General features: G+C 41.3%; 3 protein-coding genes across 3 annotated transcripts; all 3 read left to right on the top strand.

Annotated features, from left to right (window-relative positions):
• The first annotated feature begins 4726 nt into the window (after positions 1 to 4726).
• LOC134184822 (dnaJ homolog subfamily B member 4-like) lies at positions 4727 to 6016 on the top strand. Its single transcript, XM_062652574.1, has one exon. The coding sequence runs from the start codon at positions 4856 to 4858 to the stop codon at positions 5852 to 5854; it is 999 nt and encodes a 332-aa protein (XP_062508558.1). The 5' UTR covers positions 4727 to 4855; the 3' UTR covers positions 5855 to 6016.
• A 282-nt stretch (positions 6017 to 6298) lies between these two features.
• LOC134184334 (casein kinase I-like) lies at positions 6299 to 16780 on the top strand. Its single transcript, XM_062652001.1, has 9 exons — positions 6299 to 6369; positions 6429 to 6615; positions 6679 to 6789; positions 6878 to 7026; positions 9248 to 9476; positions 9536 to 9706; positions 13262 to 13407; positions 14674 to 15010; positions 16238 to 16780. Exons 2-9 carry the CDS (start codon positions 6540 to 6542, stop codon positions 16498 to 16500), a joined length of 1482 nt encoding a protein of 493 aa, XP_062507985.1. The 5' UTR covers positions 6299 to 6369; positions 6429 to 6539; the 3' UTR covers positions 16501 to 16780.
• Positions 16781 to 17262: 482 nt separating this feature from the next.
• On the top strand, positions 17263 to 24137 carry LOC134184335 (cytoplasmic phosphatidylinositol transfer protein 1-like). The gene is made up of 10 exons (XM_062652003.1): positions 17263 to 17399; positions 17451 to 17599; positions 17668 to 17756; positions 17818 to 17825; positions 17893 to 17964; positions 19743 to 19841; positions 20009 to 20068; positions 20141 to 20236; positions 22812 to 22875; positions 23696 to 24137. The coding sequence occupies exons 1-10, from the start codon at positions 17352 to 17354 to the stop codon at positions 23821 to 23823; spliced, it is 813 nt and encodes a 270-aa protein (XP_062507987.1). The 5' UTR covers positions 17263 to 17351; the 3' UTR covers positions 23824 to 24137.

Below are 24137 nucleotides of genomic sequence, written 5' to 3'. Positions count from 1 at the left end.
AATTAGTCGCTGATTGTTAGACTTAGACAAAACTGATTCTTCCGTTTAACTTAATTAACACATCAAGTAAAATGTGAGGTTAATAAATTAGTACATAGACTAAAATATTAGATGTTGTAAAATAATGTATATGTAATTTACAGGCGTAAAGTTATTGTAGAGTTCACATTTTGTTTCTATCTTCCAAAGCGTATGCGTTAATTTAGTGACAAAATGATTTTTAGAAATATTATACTAACATGTCGTTGTTACAGGAAAAGTCAATGTAGCAGTACCTGTCCTGCAGGTATGTCAACTCTACTCGATCTCTACAATTCATAATTTAATTAACATATCCAATTAATAATTATGAATATTTGTTAAGATAATGTATTTGTACTAATGATTGTTAGGATACACTGTCGAGCAAGTACGAGATTACTTAAATATGTCTAGCAGACCTGATGATCAGGGAGGTTACCTTGTTGAAAGCTACCGTAGCACTGAAATTGTCACAACAGAAAAAGGCAACCGTGAAGCAGCCACTCATATCTACTTCCTACTGCACAAAGATTCTCCAGATGAGCTCTTTCATCTCTTGCTGTCTGATGAAGTATGGCACTTCTATATGGGAGATCCGGTCACTATGGTAGAGTTAGATGAGAATGCGCCCGGATCAGTCACTGAAATTGTTCTAGGAAATGATCTTCTTGCTGGTCAAAGCGTTACTCATGTTGTGAAGAGAAACATTTGGTTTGGAGGGTATTTGAATGAAGGTTATCCATGTGGATGGAGTCTGGTTGGGTGCAGTGTGAGTCCTGGTTTTGAAGTTCCAGATTTTATTCTTGATGACAGAGATCAGTTGCTCGCTCGTTATCCAAAGGCACCACGTGAGCTTATTTTGAAATTAACAAGAGACTAAACAATAACAGAGCTGAGCTTAGTGTGTTTAGTGTAACCTTGTGTGGTCTTGCCTTTAATTATAGCAAGACCATGCAATTAAGAGTGACAAAGAAATCATTTTGTTTACAGGTACCTAGTGTATTGAATTCTTAGGTTATAGCTAGTGTTGTTGTGTCCTATAGGCTTGTGTATCCGTTTACTATTTATTGAGAATCATATTATTTGCTTGGATATCCTATGAGCGTACAAATAAAGAATAATTAACAGCTATCTCAATTGTCAACAATATGCTGATCGAGGTCGGCAGTGTAAGAATTTGTTGATAGTATATCATTGTTAATGTAATATTGATATTTGGCTTGAAATCCTTTCTGTCAACACATTGAAAATGCTATCTAGCTGAAAACTCTCTTACCCTTTCTCCTGGACCTGCAATCATGATGAACTTACTAGGATTAGCCAATGTTTATCAATCCTCATGCAGTTTCATAGAAAGCCTGCAGATATGGCTACATCTTAATGGGAGTATGTGCTGTTTTAGCGTAACTGCAGTACTAATTGCAATACAAGCTAAACAGCTGCAAGTCAAATAGTGTAACATCATACAAATGTAGCTATATATGCTTTAATAATAATAAGCCCACATGGCGTGGCCTTGGGTTTATTATACTGGTACTTCTGAGTTCAACATCAGGGAAATACTTCTATGGACCAGGCCTGCTACTAGACAGTAACTCTGGTGTCTGGACCTTCTCGCAGTCTTTCGATTTTTTATACTGCAAAGGGTTGTTGGTCAATGTCAATCCGGTGGAGCAAGCTTCAGGAGCATGTAAGCGAAATCTAAACTTATAGGGCACAAACTAGCAATTTGGCTCCATATAGTTGCTGAACGGTAGATCGAAAAATATGATTTACAAAAGGGGTTGCCATATTGCAGCAATGGAACAACAACTGCTCCCTTGTTTCAGGAAAGTATGTCATTAACTTCATGAAAATCCGTTGCATGCTCTAGCTGGGCTACTAAACTTACAAAAAACAGCTAGGCAATTAATGCCATAACTCAACTAGGTATGTCCAGAGAAATGACTTACCCGGTTTAGCTTCAGTCACTCTATAGAGTGCACTCTGAGGAAGAATGATTGCAGTGTCTCTAACATATCATTATTTTGCGTAGGTAATCATATGCTCTGTCTTTACCCATTCTGGCCAGAGCAGGCCTGTTGTAGCTAACAAAGCAGCAGTAGCAGGTTCGTTCATTTCCAAGAGTGTGACAATTTAGAGCCATTCACAACATTATAAGCTTCGGAAAACTGGTCAAACTGATACATAACTATTCTACAATTAGTTACCACTCCTTTAGTCTGGGGTCACAATTTGCTCCATTACCATGGAAACAGCAACCTTTAGAATATCCGGAGACATTAGTTTGGTACCAGTTGAACTTCCAGTTTTCCCCCAACGAGCTGTCTTTGCTCGGTGTGTGTGTGTGTGTGTGTGTGTGTGTGTGTGTGTGTGTGTGTGTGTGTGTGTGTGTGTGTGTGTGTGTGTGTGTGTGTGTGTGTGTGTGTGTGTGTGTGTGTGTGTGTGTGTGTGTTTCCGTGTGTCCAAATCACTTCAGTTTGTTTCTTCACACTTTTACAGGGACAGGAAATGTAGCAGTTGTTGTTCTTCTGGTTCGTACTATCAATAAGAGAATCAAATTGCATTGCATTTAAAATATGCCACATCTATTGAAGTGTAATATATGTAGAATACTCTATTCATCAGATTCGAGAACATTTTGGTCTTCTTGAAAGACCTAGTGGCCAAGGAGGCTACATCATTGAAACTTATCGCAGTACTGAAAATGTTACTACAAACAAAGGACAAAGGTTGGCTGTAACACATATCTACTACATGCTCGACAAACACTCTGCTGAGGACGTGTTTCATCGACAGCTTTCCGATGAAGTGTTGTACTTTTATATGGGAGATCCACTAACTGTAGTGGAATTGAATGAGAATGCATCTGGACAAGTGATTGAGACCATACTGGGAAACGACTTTCTTGCTGGCCACTCAATTACTCACCCGATCAAGAGAAACACGTGGTTTACAACGCGTTTAGACAAAGGCAGTCCGTGTGGATGGAGTCTGGTTGGAGCTACTGTCAGTCCTGGCTTTGATATTGCAGATTTTGAGTTGGGGACTAGGAAAGAATTGCTGACATACTTCCCTGCTGCAAGCGACACCATTGTAAGGCACACACCACTATGACTTTTAGCCATCAGTTGTAAAGAAGATGTGGTGCTTAGCTAATTCATGAGATGAATGTAATGATAAACTAGATCTATATAGCATAGATTGGATGTAGAGTGAGAGAGACGTGATCACATGATTAGAATAGTCTATTATTATTTAGTACGTTATTGGTTAACATGTTAGCTCCAACCTGGATGCTATTCCTACACCTCTGCTACCTACCTACATAGTAGGGTAAATGTACCTAATTGTGGACACTCCCCGGTAATTTGAGTTACAATCGCTGTTTTTTCAGGTAGCCTGCATGAAGAGACAGGGAAACATGTCCGATATATGCACCAATGTCTAGGCTTCGTAACGGTACCTGTACGACTAGAATTGCACAACATCAGTGAGCGCACTGGGGTAGTTGACCTTCCACCTATCCTAGGTGAGTTTGTAGGTTTTCATTTTGTGTCTTATTGTTGCCAGATCTAGTAGCAGTGAAGACAGTCAAATTCTGACTGGATTACTAATGTCGGTGATATTGACATTCCACCTACTCTGTTCGTTCTCATTTCATACCCTATTGTGGCCAGATTTAGTAGCAGTGAAAACAGCTAGATGCTGATTGTCAGTGAATTACTGATGTCTAGATCTAGTATGAGTGAAGATATTCAGGTGTTTACTGAATTGGAATTACATGTTCGCTCCATGCACATAATGTTCTTCTTTACCATGTTACAGTCAACGTAACTAGGCTCAAAACTTTACGAAGGTACTCGATAATCGCTTAACTAACGTCAAGCCACTTTCATGATCCAACAAAAGATCGATTCGTATACCTCGAATTTGTGGACGTGATGGGAGGAACCTTGTAGCTGCTAACAGTTTCACAGTGGTGATACACAACAGAACATGGGTTTGATTGCGGCCCAAAATACCAGCTTGTGAGGCAACCATTCAGGTGTCTAGTCCAGCTGTTACTCAGACTCAGTCGCTTTCTGTGGCCGAGAAAAAATGTCCACAATTAGCTATGATACCTCTGTTTGGGTTGTTCATAGACGTTATCCCGTATATTTTGCTAGTGCGCTGGCAGACGTTGTGCGATTCTAGTCATACAGGCATTGTTCCAAAGCTTAGACATTGGTGCGTACATCGGACATGTTTCCCTCTCTCTCCGTTGTAGGTTACCAGAGAAACAGCGTTTGTAACTCAAATTACCGGGGGAGTGTCCACAATTAGGTACACCTACCCTACATACGTACAGACATACATACATTTCTAAGCATACACACACACATTTATATAAATACATACGTACATACATACATACTCATGTGTCTAGATCGGTGATGTCTCCTAGTCATGGGATCACCTCACAGTCGTGACGTCACCATCTGCTTAGGTGGGCTCCAAGCCTTGGTGCCAAACCTTTGCTTGCTTGGTGCCCAAGACCAGTCTCTGGTGCAACCTGTGACACCATAGCGCCAGTTGGCCACCCCTGTTTTTAGGTACATGTACATACGTACAACTTACAGATGAAACACACACAGATGATGCCAATCCGGGACACCAAAGGCGGTGCCTTGAGTAAAATAGTAATTAACGCGCGCTAGAATTTCGCTCGTTTCGAGCGTCGCAGAGAACTTTCTAGAAGTGCCTAGAACTCTTGTAGGTCTAGATATAGGAAGCGGTCTTGTCGTGCCCGATATTATTGAGCGACGTGTTTGTTGAGACGAGTGCACCTCAAATGGGTAAAGACTACTACAAGATTTTGGGCGTCGGTCGCAACGCGAGCGAGGCCGACATCAAGAAGGCGTACAGAAATCTCGCGCTCCGATACCATCCCGACAAGAACAAGTCACCCGACGCCGAAGAGAAGTTCAAGGAGGTCTCGGAGGCGTACGAAGTGCTCCACGACCAAGAGAAACGCGACATCTACGACAAATACGGCGAGGAGGGTCTGAAGGCCGGCGGCGGTGGAGGACCGGGACCGGGAGGCTTCACTTACTCTTTCCACGGTGACCCGAGAGAGACTTTCCGAGCGTTCTTCGGCACGGACGATCCGTTTTCTAACATGCTGGGTGGTGGTATGTTTGGTGGTATGTTTGGTGGTGGATCGAATGGCATGATGTTCAACTTTGGTGATCAAATGGATGTGGATAGAGACGGTCCTTGTAGTTTTATGAGGGGTTCTAGACAAGCTCAAGATCCACCTATCGAGAAAGATTTGTTTGTGAGTCTCGAAGAAGTTCTACGAGGTTGTACAAAAAAATTGAAGGTTACAAGGAAGGTATCTAATGGCGCTGAGGTTCGGACGGAGGACAAGATACTGAGTATTGAGGTGAAGAAGGGCTGGAAGGCAGGGACGAGGATAACTTTTCCTAAGGAAGGCGACCAATTGCCTGGTAGAATTCCTGCAGACATTGTATTTACAGTGAGGGACAAACCTCATTCTTATCTCAAACGAGACGGCTGCAATGTTATTTATGTTGCCAAGATGAGTCTTCGAGATGCTCTCTGTGGAGGGACGGTCTCTGTTCCAACGCCAGAGGGAAAGACTGTTGAAGTACTATTGGACACGGTTGTCAGTCCATCGTATATCAAGACCTTACCAGGAATGGGACTGCCATTACCTCGCAACCCCAACAAGAAAGGCGATCTCGTAATTCAGTTTGACATTAAATTCCCAAGGCATTTAAATGCCGACAGTAAAGAATTACTATACAATGCGTTGCCTTCACTATAGACTTAAGTAATTAACCAACTGACTGCTACTATATTGCTAAATTATTTGAATATGTTAAAGTTTATAATTAAAAGACACAATACAGTTGTATTGTGAGAAGTGCAATAGAAAATAGTGATATCAATGCACCTGTCTGGCATTTGTTTCAGTTCATGGTGGTTGTCGTCACATGACCACTAAATCACAATGCATCGACACGAATTGCCTTTGTTGCGTTGCCACATCACTTTGCAATTGTCTGCGTGTGTCACCCTACTCTTTCCCGATATAGCCTTTGTACTTCAACCTACGTGGGTTTTTGTAACGAAATAGTGGTCACTAACGAATGACATAACAGGACAATAGCACAGAACTGGACAATCGAGCTGAAGCCGACAAATGGTGATGCAACAACTTGACATCGGCGTTTCCCGGTTTCTTATCCGGGATCTTTAGCAGTTGGTAGTGACCGCCTATTTGTTTGGCGAAGTCGCGATTGGAATCCAAGCCTCCACGGGCAATCGGAGCGTTCAGCTGTCAGTGTGACGTACGAGAACGATACCGTAGGGACTAGAATTGTAGCGTTTGTGTGTAGCCGGTGCTGAGATTGGCGACGAGCGAGCTTTCGGTTGTTGAAAAGACGGAAGCGCTTCCGGTCATTTTTTTGACGACAGTCGACGGTTGTTGGGGTCGTCGTTGATGTGCGATGGAGCTTAGAGTTGGTGGAAAGTACAGGCTCGGTCGCAAGATCGGTAGCGGGTCGTTTGGTGACATTTATTTGGGTGAGTCTCCTTTTGGGGCTGTTCCCCTAGGCGAAAACTGTCATTTCATTGGGCTTGTAACAGGCACAAACGTTCAGACAGGAGAGGAGGTGGCCATCAAACTCGAAAGCATTCGCACGAAGCACCCGCAGCTTCACATCGAAGCGAAATTCTACAAAATAATGCAGGGCGGAGGTGATCATGACTCATCACTGCATGTTGTTTCATCGGTTTTTCTTGTTTGAAATCTAACGTTTTCGGGCGTTTCTCTCGGTGTCTCTAGTTGGCATTCCTCACTTGAAATGGTGTGGCTCGGAGGGGGACTACAATGTATTGGTGATGGAGTTGCTCGGACCGAGTTTGGAGGATTTGTTCAATTTCTGTTCGCGAAAGTTCAGTATCAAGACGGTTTTACTACTGGCTGATCAACTGGTGAGTGTCTAGAGTGGGGAGACGAGGGGAGAGAGGGGACTCGATGGAAACTTCGGCATACTTGTAGTTTGCGTATCCCGGATGTGGTTTAGTATGGGAATGGTTGCAGCCAAACAAGTAACTTGTGGCTTTGTCAGCTTGTTGTCGATATGGGAAAAATGTTTCGTTAAGATGAGGTAGAGTGTGTTGTGAGCGCGTTTCTGTTGATAAAATCCATGGTAGGTGTGTTTCTTGTTGGTTATTAGGCAACAGGTGGTTGTGGTGATCTTTCTTTATTGCTTTAGTGTACTTGTTTGTCATGTCAATTAGTTGTCATTCTATAAATTAGTATCTTGGCTTGCTCAGACCAGTTGTAAACTGTTGTTGTCGTGTTTTATGATGATTCAAGCACTGATATCTTGGATATGGCTGTGTATGAATCAGTGTACAGTGTGTGGTGGTGTCAGTTGTGAAGACAATGATGTATGGGGTTTGACAATCTAAGGAGATGTGAGTAAAGGCAATGACAATCACAACTTCTTATCTAGTGTCAAACCCCATACATCATTGTCTCCAATGGACACCAGCACACACAGTACATTGATTCACAAATTGAATGCCAGATTTCAAAGTTTGGAATTGATTACATGCTTATCTTACCCCACTAATTCCTGTTTTCCAGTCCATTCCTTGTTTTTTCCAGTTAATTCCTGTTGCTGTATGCATTCATTATTGAAGGGGTATATCAGAGTATGCTTGTGTTAACAATTTGCTTTGTTTACAGTGTATCACCACAGTCATGTCTATACATCTAGGTAAACTCTGTTAGGGTGACTGTATAGAGATGGATGACAATAGCAAGAATTTTGTGGGAAAGAATTAGTTGGGCTTCAATTACATATGGATATGTATTTAGTTGTTGTCAGAGTAAGGATGCGGCCATTATTCTTAGTGATAATACTGATTACTGATTAATTGATGTTGCACCCTGTACATCACTTGGGACACCAGCACTCATTGGTAACAGAGAGCGTTGTATGATCTCTGTTGTTAAATAGAATGGCGGAAACAATTGTCAGGGAAACAAAATTCTATTTGCATGACTCACTGCTACTTGACTGGAGGGGAGGGGTTGGGTTGGAAAGCAAGCTTGAGAAATATCTAGTTACGCTTGTTTTTGTTGTGTGCAAAGTTTGTTGAGATACCCAATCTGAGGGTTTGGTAGACAGATAGAGTGTACTCTTGCTGGGACAAAGGATAGGGTGATTGGTAGGTATGTAGAATGCTGTGTGTGCGTGCCTGTGTGCATGTGTGTGTGTGTGTGTGTGTGTGTGTGTGTGTGTGTGTGTGTGTGTGCGTGTGCGTGCGCGTGCGCTTTTGTTATTGCGGTATCTGCTCTACTGCTAGATCAGTAAGTTTGGTTAGTGTTTGTATGGGTATAAGTAAGATTGCGTCAACTGGAGTGGGTGATTTGTGCAACAAAGTGTAGTTCACAAGTTACCAGTTATTACTATCTGGGCTGACCTTGAAGGCTGTCTAAGAAAGATACGTGTGTATATGTACACTAGGATATCACTTATCCGAGCACTTTTCCCTGACACATTCATAGCTCTGAATAGTCCTGATAAGTGATGCCTACTTGCGACACCCACATAGAATGTTGAACTACTCAGCATTTTTGGTGCAATAGTTGTGTTGCAGCTGAGAGCGGAAATGTTTCAGTTTGTCCTTTGTTTTCACAATGTCATGCACAGTCAATTTGGCAATTCCATTTTCTTCACCAATACAAGAGTAGCTCCAGCCGTCTGAAGCTTTGGTGCAAATTTTTTTCTTCTCTAGAGAGAATGACTCGTTTCACTTCTCCTTCTGTTGCTCTTGGGGTTTTGGCATTGCCATGAGATGAGAACTACACATGCACTCAATGCTCATGCGCATTACTGTTTTGTTTGCACAAAGCTAGAGTGAGTCTGAGGCACAAGGTTGTCCGGTAGACCAACGCATTAAGGTTAACTGGTGTTTAGAGAAGTGACGTCCTACTGTACAGCAATGAGGCATATAACTAGAATTTTGGCCTAACTAGTTGCAGGAAAGATAAACTGTAGGGTAAAGCTATGACCTACTTGCACTGCTGTGGTGTGGTGATCTGCATTGGTAAGAGCTTGTCATGGTTACTGTGTATGTGTCTTTACACCACCAGTACTTTTACTTGTGTTGTGACTATATTCCTCTGCTGCTGTTGTAGATAAGTCGCATTGAGTATGTTCATTCAAAGAACTTTATTCATCGAGACGTGAAGCCTGACAATTTTCTAATGGGACTCGCAAAGAAAGGCAATCTTGTGTACATTATTGATTTTGGTTTGGCCAAGAAGTATCGCGATCCACGCACACACCAACACATTCCATACAGAGAAGACAAGAACTTGACTGGCACTGCCAGATATGCTAGCATCAATACACATTTGGGAATCGGTAGGCCCAGTGTGGGGTATTGTTGTGTTTTTTGTATGTCATGATTTGTTTGTTTGTAGAGCAAAGTCGGCGTGATGACTTGGAATCATTGGGATATATGCTAATGTATTTCAATTTGGGCTCGCTGCCTTGGCAAGGTTTGAAAGCAGCAACTAAGAAACAGAAGTATGAAAGAATAAGTGAGAAAAAGATGTCGACACCGATTGAAGTCTTGTGCAAAGGATTTCCAGGTACGAGTATCACTGCGATAGTAATAGTTAATCTATGTACTTGTGTCTCGTTTTAATGTGCTGTTTTACGCATGAATAAAGTAAATGCATATTAGGTACCTGAAACATGTATATGTTTGGCTATGAGTATGTTTGTTTCTTGGATTAACAGTTGTGTGGTAGTGAGGTAGTGTGTGTTGCTGAGTTAGTTTTCCTCAACATGTTATATTGAAGGAGAATCAATGTGTTTTGTGTAATAATTCTGTTGCATTTAGTAGCAGTTGTTTTGTGCACTGCACTAAACATTGTAATTTCCTTAATTAGTGTGTGGGATGGACTTTCACTTTTGCAACGTACTGGAATAGGAAGCTGACTTGATGTTAGGCACTTCACTACCTGTAGGTGATTGCTAGAAATGTATCGGCGCGGATATAGGAGCTGTATAGTAGGTCTTGCCACTTTTTTTGCTTTTACCAGAGAGATTATGGTTTGTCTTTAGTTTGTGTTTGTTGTTTTGTAGTTTCCTTGATGAGAACTTAAGATGTTAAGCTTAGGCATGGTGAGACAGCGATAGACATGTGTATTATTACACATTGTCACAAGAAAATATAATTCCTGTAACTTATACACTATACTGCTACTGACCACCTCCTCTAGTAGTTACATCTGTTTATCGTCAGACCAAGACCTATCCTCTGGTAAATAATTACCAAAATCCATTCTTAACTTAATTAATTCCACCAAAACTAGCATGCATAGACAGAATTTACTGTGAAGATGGAATGGTGGTCCTCTTTTGAAGACCAAAGATAAGGGATGTCCACTTGTATGTTGAGAGTTTGTGCCTTAGGCTATAGCATTACATAAGGTCTGGTTTAAAGCCCTACAACTCAACAGCAGCAGAAGATCTTCTGAAAGTATTTAGGGCTCGTTTCTCTACCTCCTCTGGCTCTTCTGGAAAAGAAAGACTTCGAAGAAGACAACATCTGAAGTTGTGAGAAAAGGCATATTCACTGAAACAAACAGAAGAGATTGGAAGGCATTATGTCTACAGGCCAGCCTTCCTGCACTGTAAGGTTACTGAATGTTTGCTCATCATGGACAGAAATGGATAAGTTGTAGTTGTTGTTTTGTGGCTATGGATATAGTGGATAATTTGGATTCATAGCGTTGCTACTATCCAGAGCTATTAGCACAAAATGTGTACATAACTGCACGTACCTGAGCTCTTCTCTGCCCTCTTCTTAAGAGGGTAAGACACCTTAATTCTTTAGGCATCTTTCAGAAGTCTCAAGAGCCAGAAGAGGTAAAGAAATACACTTTTAGACCATCCATCGGGTTTCTGATATCTCTGGGCTGCTTTTATCTTTGTTTTTGCCACATTACTTCTCCTGTACTCTGTCTAGCAAGGTATAGATTTTTGATGAGGCAAGTTACCAAATGGTCTTCAAGTTTCTAGTATGCACTACTACTTGTACTTTTATGTAGCGATCCTTCTTTGTCTCTCATTACTTAACTGCCTATACATCAAGTAGAGGGGGACCACTGTTGGAGTATGGGCCTTTGTAAGTATATTTTCACAAGTTTGCAATTACTATTAGGTTTGTTGGTCTACAGTAGTAGTACATCACGTCTATCTGACAGTGCAAATAGCACAATTAGGCTGAGACATGAAGGTGTCAATGAGTGGCATCTGTTAGCATCTGGTGTTTATCCACTTTAGCAAGGTGGCTGTAAGTGCCATGATTACTTAATAGTTGATGGCTTTAACCAAAGGTCTTGATGATCAGGGCTTGTACATGGTCGTTTACAATTTTTATTTTCTGTAATGTCGATGCAGATACTGTCTCTTGCATAATTATAAATCCATCCTACCTGTTGTACATTTTATCGTGTTTTGACAGCGTAGTCAGTCACAGAGAAGCTTCTAAGTTATATTTTCATTACAAAATTATTTGCTGTGTATCTGAGTCTAAATTCAAACCCCTTCACACCTTGACTAGAGAATGTAAAGTTACCAAGTTGGGGAAAAACATCATTATCTTCCGAAGTCTTGTCTGCGCATGTGCTGTTAAGTGAATATTTTATCATAGTAAACAAATTTGTGGCATTTAGTGTAATTGGTTTCTAGGCAAGAAGTCGTTAATATTTACACACTAGCTAGTATTTTGTCCAACCGCCGTTAGCTCTGCGTATCGCTTCTACACGACGCAGAAGACTGTCAACTAAAGTCTGTACAAGGTCAAAAGGAATTGACGCCCATACTGTTTACACTGCAGCCCAGAGATCGGCTGCTGTTTGAGGGTGCAAACAATGTACTCTCACTTTCAGCCAGAGCCACAGATGTTCTATTGCATTGGCGTGTGGAGAGCGAGACGGCCACTCAAGAACATTGACGTCATTAGCACGAAGCCACTCTCTCGTTGAAAACGTAGTGTGGATTTTACGAGGTTGTTGAGCATTGAAACCTTTCTCTGACAGGCGTCTACTAATGAGGGAATGTGATACAGGCTGGCCAGTCACGACAGTCAAGTCTGCTTGAAGCTCTCGCAGAGTGACTTGGTGATCTTGAAGAGCAGCAAATTCAATATGTTGGGCAGTTCAAGTTGTTGTTTTTCTACCTCGGCCTGGTCTTCTTTTGTAGTTGCTGGTGCCGTTTTGAAGGCATCTGATGACATTCTGAATCATTCCACGAGAGACTCCTACTGCTCCTGCCACTTCACGTTCTGGCAACTTGTTCCCAAGATGGACTTCGATTTCTTGTAGAGTATTGGGGCTGCACTGCTTTCCTTGAGGCATGGTTTAAACACGAAGAACGCAAAAAATCGAAGCAAGGACTGAAATTGGAACAAAAGGATGACTGAACTGTAGGGTTGTCGACGTTCCGCTGCTCTATGAGCTCAAACAGCGTAAAAAAACAGGACGATTTGGCGCCATTGTCTCAACTTGCAATATTCTAAAACCATCACAGAATATAACCGGAAGTAATGAATTTAGGAATATCTACGGTATGCAGTAAGAATGACATTGAAGCCAACAGTTTTGCGTCTTGTAGTCATTAGTGCATTGATTTAGTGCTTTTGTTTGGTTTTTTGAACAATTACGGACCCTAGGAACAAGTTTGTTACGTCATAAACAATTTGCTCATTTGCTGCCAAACAAAGACAAAACGGTAATTTCTAGCAACTTGACGATGAATTTAATGTTAAGTTCTCTCAGAAGTAGAAAGCTTATCAAGGAAACTGTTTAGATTGGACATCTGTGGTTTATTGCCAGACAAACGCACTTCGATTTCTTTAGTGAAAGATGAACTGAATTATTTAGCTGTAGCTCTAACTCTAAGAACACAAGTATTACTATATGTTGGTAGTTCAAAGTAATCATTAAGGGAACTCCTGGTATCATTTTACACCATTCACACATTTTGTCTGTCACATGAGTAGGGTGGATTTATAATTTTGCAAAAGTCTGTACTCTGTGTTAGGTCTGTGTTTTGCTGCATTTAACACGTTGATATTTGCTGTTTTTGTCTGCGATTTTGTGACACGATATTTTTGAAGTGTTTCTTTTTTCTAGCCGAATTTGCAACATACTTGAATTTCTGTCGATCTCTGAGATTTGATGACAAACCTGATTATGCTTACTTGAGACAATTATTCAGGAATCTTTTTCATCGTCAAGGTTACACTTACGACTACGTCTACGACTGGAACACTCTCAAGGTAAGATCTCATGATGTCAATTAGAGTGTTTTTATGGGTTATGCTCAAGGAGTTGTGGCATGCAGTGTATTACACTTGAGTGCAATGACCGACAAGTGCTGCCATCTCATGTGTGAACAGTTTGTTGCATGATAGTTCGGGTTCTATTCACACTGACAGAACTGAAATGCCTCTTTTCTGCAAAAGTCCTGGAAGTGTGATGACGCACTATTTTGCATAGTTTTGTGCTCTCTATCGCTCCTTTTGAGGAAGATTGGTTTCATCACAAGGTCAACAAGTGACGCTGTTAGCTGAAATCGCTTTGGTAGTTGATGGATTGGTAGCTGACGAAACTGTAGTAGTGTGTGTCATGCCACAAAGCAGATGTAGTTGCTATTTAAGTATATGTAGGATGGTCCAGCAATGTCTGAAACCTTAGTGAACACTCCGCACTAGGATGTGTCTGCTGTAGAAAGGATAGGTACACACTTAACCGCGAGTACATATCTGTGCTCCCAGGTGTTAACATCTAGTGGTAGTTTGCTTGTTTCTTTCGGTACAGTAAACCCTTGCACTTTCGACCCCTCGTATATCCAACAGTTTTTGTGAAGCGGATATGACGTTACAAGCTCAATGACAATGATCTTAGGCAAATTTGCAGTTTGTAAAAGGGTCCAGTCGCTTTTTCAAACATCTGTTACTGACCATTATTCACAAGAGTAGGCTAGTCTGTGTGTACAGTACATTCAAACATGCTGTTCGTAGGTGTAGTTTGGTGATTGTAGTTTTATATAGTACACGTATTACAGCTTTGTGTAATCACTTATCACCAGCATATTGTACATGTTTCAGACCATGTACAGTAACATATGTACATGGTCATCAGAATTGGCTTTGTCTGGGACTACGAAAAGCAGACTGGGACTCTGAGGTGTACAGTTGGAAATCCTGATCTCTATTCCATTGTGCTTGGCCAAAGGGAGTCGGATGTGTGAGGGTCTACTGTATCTATATGATTTGTTTTGCATAGTGGGCCACACATCATGAATGACACATAAATTGTCACATGTTCATTACTATATTATGATTGTTTGGTTGGTCGATCCAGTTTTCATGTCAAAATTTTAAGGATGAGAAAGATTTAGTAGCCACCCATTTTATAGAGTCTGAAGTATGGATGTGCAGTATGAATGTGCATTGTACAGTGGGGAGTTAGGATCAGATGGGGATTTGAAAGTACTAATATTTTTGATAGTTTTCTAACTATGTATATCTGTGTCGTGTTAGGGTCCTCGTGCTCCTGTCATCGGAGGAGGACTAGATCGAGGCGATCGTCACTATGATCGTCACGACAGAATGAGAACTGCACAATATCAAGCGGCTCCTGCAAACGAAAAAGGACCGTACGAGGTGGCCGCAGGTCAACAAGACCATCACCATCAACGCATGACGCCGGGACTAAGAAAGTGGCAAATGACTCTAGACAAGGTGCCTAACACAGAGACGTGCGACAGCAAGGGCCGAGCGATGAACACGGCACCGGGAAGAATAAGACCTGGAGAAGTGCACACCGGAAGTGGAGCTCAAGGATCCGGAATTCCTGTTCCATGGTCACAGCAAGCAGGTAGACATACAATTCTAGTGTGATGCTAACATAATGTAACATGGAGGTTGCTCACAGTGTTCCAGCTAAGATTTGAATTGGGCAGAAAAAAGGTTTACCAAGGAGGGCACTTTGTATCAATAGTGGGGCAGTCTTTTATTGAGTCGTGCAATTTTTTGCCAGTTTATCTGAAATTGAGTTTATGTCGTAATCAAAATTGGTACGGGGATCAAACTCAACCAGACAGAATCTGTAGTACTCTATTACTGTGACGACTTTCATTGTCTTTCTTCAAATACTCACACTCTACATCGCACCACATCAGTTGACATGTACTTGTTGGACCTGTGAAGTCTCTACACATTTTACTAAACATCACGGTTCTGTGTTTGTGTCCGTCGTCTTTCGTGCTCGTAAACAACCAAAGTCTTCCAGTCTTCCATTCCTCATTATATTTGCCCTGTTCATGATGCACGCTGCACAGCTCAACGCAGGCAATGTTAGGGGTGCCGCATTGCTCTGTTCATGATGTGAGTGGTGTTGCACTATATCAGGTGCAGTAATCTGAGCTACAATAAATTACGTGGCACTAGCTGTTGCCTGATTGGTCTGCTTACTGTTAATGACACGTATAGCTTTTGCTGCTGCTTGAATAGAACTGGATTTATCACCGCTAACCATGTTTATGATACTCTTGGTGCTGTTGTTATAGTGTGGCACCACCTGCATTGAGCTATGTGGCGTGCATCGTGAACTGGCCTTAAGCTTGCCTTGAGCATGTCTCTAGAGCTGGAATCTGAATTGCACGTGGCAGTCTGTGGTGTGGTTGAACTACGGAGGGACAGATACAGTTTCCAACAAATTTGTTCAGAAGCAGCAACATGTACCCGAAATATACAAGTAGCGATATTGTGCTCTTCCCTGCTTTGCCAACTGCTGGTATTTTCTTTATGAACGCATGTGTAGGAGTAGCTTTGTGCTGGTGATGTGTCTCTACCTTAGCCTTGCAGCTCCAGGATCACATCTGTGCAAAACGTAACACGACATAACTGATCCTCTAGAATACAGAGTCCCTGGCTTGCTGCGCAATATTTGTAGTATTGAGTCTTGTTGTGAAGATGCCTACAGGGCACGTGGTTGGTGAGGCATTGCATCGCACTCTGTTCAAATAGCCTAGCTGGAACACTGTCTAATGTTACGATACTGGATGTAAGTTGCTGTAACACATCGGTGCTGTTCTGTTTCTAGTTCACGGGAATAGTGTGGTGCCGAGAACGGAACGGGTCCGGTCTCGACGACAGGATGCCAGTCGCGAGGCGGGCATCGTCGACTTATCTCGGACTGTTGCAGGTACATCGCACTCTCACATGAAACCGTCGCAACTAGCAGTCGGTGCTATCAATCCTCCGAGTCCAGTCCGACGATCGAGCGCTGCTCGCGATGCTGCTGCTGAGACACACGGCGGTCGTACATCCACTCGACACACGAGAGTGAGAGATAGTGGACTGTAAAGCCGTTCGGCTTTGCCGAATCGGATCTACGAAGGAGGATGTTTTCCTCCTATCAACACAACACCTAAGTTATTGTAGGAAATGGTGATTATTGCTATTTGATGTCAGTCATAGTTACTTTTGTTCATAGTGTACATAAGAAATCACCGAGATGAGTGGTTTAGTTGAACATTGAGTGAATTTGGTAGTTGTACACTTGGTAGCGACCGATTGTTAGAGTACAGGAATCGGTCTGATTGACTAGAACATGCAGAATTTGAATTAGACATGTTCAGATTTATCTGTTGGTTGTTGTCGTGCCAGTTGAGTTTGGCGTGATTGCATTATTGATGGAGCATTTCTTCGCAGTTTCAGATTAGAATTTGAGTTCTTGGTGGTATTTTAGCATGTAGTTGTTACAGTACTGCTGGCAATTGTTGTTTAGCGCGCGTTAGTTAATGGAGGACTTCGCTTGTTTGCGATGAAGACAGTGGTTACAATTTGAGAATGACTGTACTATGACTTAGGCGGAAGAGGTAACTTACAGGTGAAAGTCCATCTGATGGAATGGAGTGGATACGTAGTAATACGTAGATAATCTACATATAATTAATTGTAATTAATTAATTGACAGGGGAAACCATAGCCTAAACGAAGCTGCAAAGTCCGGGTTGTGACCATATCCACAGAAAATCAGTGTAAACGGCACCGGTTTAGAACTTACGTCTAGAGTTTAGATCCTTGACGTCATCAGATCACTTGTGTATCCGGGTGTCCTACCGAGGCGTCTATAATTGAGTTTGTGTGATAAAATCATACAGAGAGCAAGATCAAGACGAGAACACCAGTCGTGTGAACGGACGTCTCTCGTCATGTTGATCAAAGAGTATCGCATCTGCATGCCTCTCACCGTCGACGAGGTAAGCGCCAACACACAAAAATCGTGAGTAATCCAGCTCACGCCCTCTCAGTATCGGATAGGTCAACTCTACATGATTGCCAAGCACAGCCACGACGAGACAGCCCGCGGAGAGGGCGTCGAAGTCGTGTATAACGAACAGAGGCGTCATCCGGTCCACGGTTTGGGACAATACACGGAGAAGAAGATCCACCTTTCGAGGTTTCACTTTACAGGGTCTTATTCGCAGGCTATTTATAGTGCGAGCGTTTGTTTTGAAATGCTTTCAGCAAACTGCCGGGCTGGGTGCGTGCTGCTATTCCCAAAATCTTCTACGTTACGGAGAAAGCGTGGAATTTCTACCCTCTGACATTGACCGGTAGCTACTGTGACAGTCCCGGATGTGTATGTACTAATGTCCTTGTTTCCTGTGATTTTAGAATATTCGGTGAGATTGCTTCCGCTTCTTGGTTCGTTGTCTGGACTGTGTGGTTTATATGTCCGTGTTTTGGTAGTGTTCGTTTGTTCCTCGATTGTTGATTGAGATTCAGACACGTTATGAAGATAACAATGGCTCTTCCGACAATGTGGGTGGATGATTTAGATCTGTTTTATTGTTGAGTTCAAATATGTACTTATAGTTTTTTTTGTAAAATTTAGTTTTGGGCGTGTGTTTGTGTCGGCGTTGCTGTTGTTGGTGTGATTGGTGTGGTAGTTACTTGGTTATTATGGCAGTGTGTTCGTTTTTGGCGTGGCTTGTTGTTGTTGTGGTTGCTGTGTGTGTGCGTGCGTGTTTGACTGTGTCTTTGTCTCTGTCTTTGTGTTTGTGGGTGTGTGCCTGTGACAGTGTTTGTCTATGTCTGTTTCTAGGTTGGTTTGTTTGTTTGTTTGCCCATCTATGTCTAGATTTCTTTAGATATCCACTTCTTTCTAATCTTGCCAAAAGGTTTAGCTAAAGGCAACATAGCACACATTTTTTAGTTGCAGGAAGTTTACTGTTTTATAAATGTTTTCTCTACCACCTTTATATTTAGTCTTTTCATGTTTTTTGATTTACTGTTAATTTTTGGAATGACTTCCTGCTGAATGGAAAGAGTTAATTAAGGCCAGATACTGACATTTAGTGACTTATTGGATGACACCTAATTTTTGGGTACTGAGAAGAGTTTGTGAGAAGTATGAAGTCACCAGTTGTTGTTCCTTCACCAACAGTAGGTAAACAAACATTGATAGAAAGTGAGGAAGATGAAATGCTATACCTCTTTAACAATGAACTTGAAAGTAACCTTTCAAGATGGAAATAGATGAAAGGTTATCACAGTGTGTAGGAACATTGCGCTTTCTTGTTGACTTTTCGGGGTGTTAGATGTTTATGCTTGTTGGTGGTTGTTATTGGGGATACTTGCAGCATATTTGATGACTTATTGGGAGTGGGGTTTTCATGCATTGCTATGTGGTTGGTTGGTGCGTTATGTGATACTTTCAATGTGCTTGTGGGTGTGCTTGTGCCTCTGCCTCTGCCTGTGTGTGTGTGTGTGTGTGTGTGCGTGCGTGTGTGCGTGCGTGCGCGCGCGCGCGCGTGTGTGTGCACGTGTGTGGTGTGTGTGTGTGTGTGTGTGTGTGTGTGTGTGTGTGTGTGTGTGTGTGTGTGTGTGTGTGTGTGTGTGTGTAGTAGGTGTTATATTTGTATTGGTGTTTGAATTATTTGAGGTAATCATCTCTAAGTAAATGTAACCTAATCAGTCTTCCACTTGTTTGTCTTTTATGTCTATCATAACAAACTCACTACCAACATGGAGATATCTATGGAAGCTAACATCCTAATGTTACTTTTAATTCAGTAAGCATGGCTGGAGATATTTATCTATCTCTAGAAAGCAAGGGTGTCCCCAAAATTTTGTACGGTATGGTGGAAATTCTTATGACCACCATACTGGCCAGTCTATATTTATGACTGCGCCGACTCTAATTTTTATAGTGGTGATTGCACAAATATTTAATGCATGTTTACTTTAACCTCGTTCCCAATCGTTTGCCTTGCTCCTCCATGCCGTGCTCGTGCGTTACATGACTAGGCCGACGTCACAGCATCACTCGTCGAAGTGAGGAGAATGCCTGGTACCTTCCGAGCACGTCCTGTATGTGAGTAAATAGTTTTGCGTGTACCCGCAATGGTGGGTACATGTGTGTAAAAAGAATGTATAATATATATATATATATATATATATATATATATATATATATATATATATATATATATGTGTGTGTGTGTATATGTATATGTATATGTATACGTATATGTATAGATTATTTGTGTTTTGTTTGTGATGACTTGTATGTAATAGTATAATTGAGTATGATTTAGGCATTATCATTGTCACCAGAGGAGTTGCAGCAGAGAGAAGTGGACCATGTCGATATAGCCTACGACGTTTACCCTGAGAAGCATTACGTACGAGACGAGGTGATCATTTGTTCTTCCGTGTGTTTGTTGTTTGGTTGATTGCTTGTTGTCTCGTTGATATTTTTGTAAATCACTTGTCTTGTCGAAAGGTGCATCTCTGTTTATTTCAGTGTTTTTGGTTACTCTTGTTATGACGTGAAGGTGCATTACATTTCACTTATGTGTAGGATTGCAGGTATTTTAAGTCTACGAAGACTGATCGTGGTCCTCTGCAGCCTGATTGGAAGGTTTACGATAAATGCTGTTGAAACAATGTTTGTCACATTCTTAACACTTGATGTGTGTTGTTTGTGTTGCAGTCTCATACACGACCAATCATGTGCTCATACAAGGTGGTAAAGGTTCACTTTGGGGTGTGGGGTCTTCAGACAAAAGTGGAATCGTATATACACAGAGTAAGAATGAATTGTGTGCTAGTAGTTGTTGTGAGAAGTAACGTATTTGAGTTATGGCTCATCTTATTCACTTTTAGTTAGTTGATGTTTAGAGCAATATCGGCACATTGTCATGTATGACATTATAGTAACATTTTCAGATCCTTTAAAGGAGAACTCTCACCAAAATCAACTATCTCTGAAATGAATGCTGTCATTTCATGACACAACCCTTTGCAACCGTTTACTGCAGAAGTTTACCGTAACGAAGAAATAAAGCATTGAAATTACCTGCGCAGGCGTGTTTAGTACCCGTATGTGGCGTATGCGTACCTCTGATTGTTGGTTAGCAAGGAAGACTGATATCTGTGCGCATTTCAAGGTGAGAATTATGAGACATATGTTGTCAAGTTGTGATTTATTGACTAAAGCAAACTAGGACCCCAAAGTTATCACGCAACTATCGACTGTCGCAATACAACCTCAGAAGGAGACCTTCTTAGATTAGCACATAGATCATGTCTCACTGAATTTTGGGTGCGTTAGGAGCACTTGGTATGGTTAAACAAACCTGAAGTAGTACTTCGAGAGAGTAAGACTTCATGTACATACGGGGAATCGTCTGAACAACTCGTTTGTCGATTCTCTGCTTCTGTGGCTGTCTGGACCGTAGGTTTCCTGCAGGAAGATACCAGGCCTTGTATCTTTCTTTCAACAAGTTTTAGTATTTGGTGAGAGTTCTCCTTTAATAAATTTATCTTGTGTGAAATTAGAAAAATAAGTTTGATGAAATAAGTAGACATTGCTGGTTTGTTACATGTTTATCTGTACTTACAGTATGTCTGGCTATTAGCAAGTATGTCTGGCTATTAGCATGAATGCGGTGTTGCCAGAAAGGAGAATCAGTGAAGTCTCTAGGATGTTTTCATTCAAAGTGTGTCACAGCAAACCCCAACGAGTGTGGCTCTAAGTAGAAGTTAGCTTTCTTCCTTTTCCAAAGTGTATGTTGTTTTGATTGCACCTATCAAAACCTTTGTTGAAGGCACATTCATGTTTCAAATGCTCACTGAATTCCATCATCATTTTCAGCCTTTCCTCTTGCTATTTTGCTATTTCACGAGCAACTGCCATCTGGTGCATCCTGTTAGACTATGTCGTTCGCTAACATCTTTTCTAAGACGTGTACACTCTTTCGTTGACCAAGTACTGATATATGTATATATATATATATATATATATATATATATATATATATGACTTTGCTGGTGTGTCTGATAGCGCTGATATAACGTGCACATCAAACCACAATTTTTTTCTGGTTTATGCTCGTCAGGAACAGCACGCAACCAATGGTGCTGAGTCATACAATCTGGCTTGTGCTTGCTTTCTTCTGTGAGTTAGCAACGTCACTCGAGTTTGCCGTCAACGAATCAGTACATTGCTATTCATTGCAACTGCTTCCAAGAGACTCGAGAAGACTTCTTTTGATGTTTCATCACGGAAATGTAACTTTGTGGTATAACACACGCACAACCGCAGGCAGACCATGCATGCCCACTTTCAGCATAGTGCAGAAAGTTTGAAACTGCGAGGCAAAGTAAAGCACGGGGTAGCACTGTGCTTTCACTCTTTAGTGACTTCCCTAAGAATTATTTGTCGGAAGCTGGGTTCATGTCAATGCCTATTCTAATGAAATAACAAACAGAGTTGTCAAGGTTGCAGATTAAAGTTGACACTTTCTTCAAAAGATTCAAATGGTTATAATAACTTATGGTTATGTCAAGGTTACGTATTGTTATTGGTTTCCGGATGTTGTTCAGTCAAGGTTTGTATATTTGGGTACATACATGTAAGTGGTTTCATTGGACTTCTCTGACTAAACAATTTTGACAGTTTCAATTTGCTTAAAGATTTAGAAATCAGTCTTCTGCGATACAACAGGCGTTAATTTTATTGGGTTATTGTCGTATGTTATGACAGGGCATAGCCAGAAGGGGAGCTCAGGGTGCCACCTTCCTTTTGTCTTCAGTTACAACATTTTCTGCAGAGAGATCTTTCAGTGGGCTAAAACAAATCAAGACAGACATGAGACCAACTATGGGAAATTAGTAGCTTGTGCGACTATCTCTTCTTTATATCTATAGAGATGTACCAGTTGATACAGAATCAGTGCGTGAAGAATTCGCAAGACGCCATCCTCGACGATTAGAGATGATTGATATATTTGATGTTGAGCACCCCGTAGTTTATTACCTTGGTTGTATGTGACTGTGGTTATCTTTCTGTTATGGTTATTTCTAGCTGTGTTGAAGACAGCATTTTCATGCTTTCCTGATTTTCTCTGATACTCTCTACTTTTGTATTGCTATCAAGAAAATGAATGCCTTGGTAATACACTATAGAGAGGATCTTGTTGGTGTCAAAGTTATATGCTAGACTTTTGTATTTTTATGCATATGGATATCTGTTTTTCTCTTTCTTTGTCACATTGATTATCTTGGTATCAGATGTTTGTACTACTTGGCATAGAATTGTTTGGTTTGTTTACAAGTAAGTTGATTCCAAGTCAATTGAAGAGCTTTCTTTGTCATTTTAGGGCATACGTGACATTCTTCTTGTTGGGCATCGGCAGGCATTTGCATGGATTGATAGCTGGCATGGTGAGTTCGGAAATAGCAAACCCATGACATGCAGGACACGCACGCACACACCACACAGAAGTAAACTATTAAATATGGGATTAAGAACGTAAGGTTGTATGCTTGTACTACAATAGTTGGGTTTGATTCTGTTTTTGGAATGTTGACTGAAAACTTGTCAGTCTACCCCGGGCTCTATAAGGATTACTCTACATTCCATGCACGGGTCGAGTAGCCAACCTACATTTCCTCACCCACAAAAACTTTTAGTCTGTTATATCTGCCGATGGCAGATGCACACAACACATAATATAGGGGATGTTCAACTGCAGCTACACAATTACCTACTAAATGCCAGACTAGACTAAACGTGCAACTTCTTATCCCAAATGCAGCAGTGAGGCAGAGTCTAGGCTAATTAGTGAGATATTTGAGGTTTCATCAAGTGAAATGGTCATAATCTTGCCCTTGACATGCGATGTTATTGTGATTGCAGGTGATAGCGTTGAGTCAGGTGCGCATTACTACAATGATATCTCGTTTTATTTTGTTGTTGCCCCACAGCTATGGCTTATTACTTGCCAATGTCTGTTTGTTGCCCATATAGGCTGAGTAGAGTGATGAAGGCAGCCGACCTCTGCTGAGCAAATAGTGGAAATTGGGAGTGAGTAATTGAAGTGTGGCAAAAGTGCCATAGCTTCCCACAAAGAAAGTTTTGCTGATATTATGAGGAAAACTTTCTTCCTGTAGAACCCGTCTATGCTAGAGTGTAATAAATAATGTTGCTGTACTCGTGGTGTATCTTTTGATGATTATTTTGTAACTTACTTCTTTGTGACAGGAATGACAATGGACGATGTACGAAAACTTGAGCAGCAGTTTCAAGACAAGACAAACAAGAAAATTCACGGGCTCGATAGTGACAGCAGTACCTCGGGTACAACAGTGCGAGCAAGCGGGAAGTGTTGACTCAACAACAGAAGGAGTACAGTAGAGTAAAGATGATAGATGGATAACCTTTTATTTTATACGATTTGAAAATTTTTTTTGATAGTTGCCAACCATATTCAGTTACTGCTTTATTTGTATTTAAAGCAGTCAATTACTAACTTGGTGTAAATGTATGTATACATATATTTTACTCAGTTACCATTGAGAAAGAACAAAATATGGGCTGCTGTGTTATGTTGATGGAGGTTTTGATTGAGCAAAGAAAAGTGATATCTAGGGCAGGTAGTTGGTATCATGTTGACTGTCATTGCAGTACAGCACTCTTGAACACT

The sequence above is a fragment of the Corticium candelabrum genome, chromosome 9 (assembly GCF_963422355.1).
Source record: "Corticium candelabrum chromosome 9, ooCorCand1.1, whole genome shotgun sequence".
Lineage (NCBI taxonomy): Eukaryota > Metazoa > Porifera > Homoscleromorpha > Homosclerophorida > Plakinidae > Corticium > Corticium candelabrum.
The sequence above is the reverse complement of the archived record's forward strand: the minus strand, read 5'-3'. Positions and strand labels throughout refer to the sequence as shown.

Excerpts from the sequence above, each read along its gene's own strand:
- LOC134184822 (XM_062652574.1), top strand. The coding sequence starts at position 4,856 with ATGGGTAAAGACTACTACAAGATTTTGGGCGTCGGTCGCAACGCGAGC.
- LOC134184334 (XM_062652001.1), top strand. The coding sequence starts at position 6,540 with ATGGAGCTTAGAGTTGGTGGAAAGTACAGGCTCGGTCGCAAGATCGGT. Across the intron at positions 7,027-9,247 it reads TACTACTGGCTGATCAACTG|ATAAGTCGCATTGAGTATGT; the intron begins GTGAGTGTCTAG and ends CTGCTGTTGTAG. Across the intron at positions 13,408-14,673 it reads ACGACTGGAACACTCTCAAG|GGTCCTCGTGCTCCTGTCAT; the intron begins GTAAGATCTCAT and ends GTGTCGTGTTAG.
- LOC134184335 (XM_062652003.1), top strand. The coding sequence starts at position 17,352 with ATGTTGATCAAAGAGTATCGCATCTGCATGCCTCTCACCGTCGACGAG. Across the intron at positions 17,600-17,667 it reads AAGAAGATCCACCTTTCGAG|CAAACTGCCGGGCTGGGTGC; the intron begins GTTTCACTTTAC and ends AAATGCTTTCAG. Across the intron at positions 19,842-20,008 it reads AGCATTACGTACGAGACGAG|GATTGCAGGTATTTTAAGTC; the intron begins GTGATCATTTGT and ends ACTTATGTGTAG.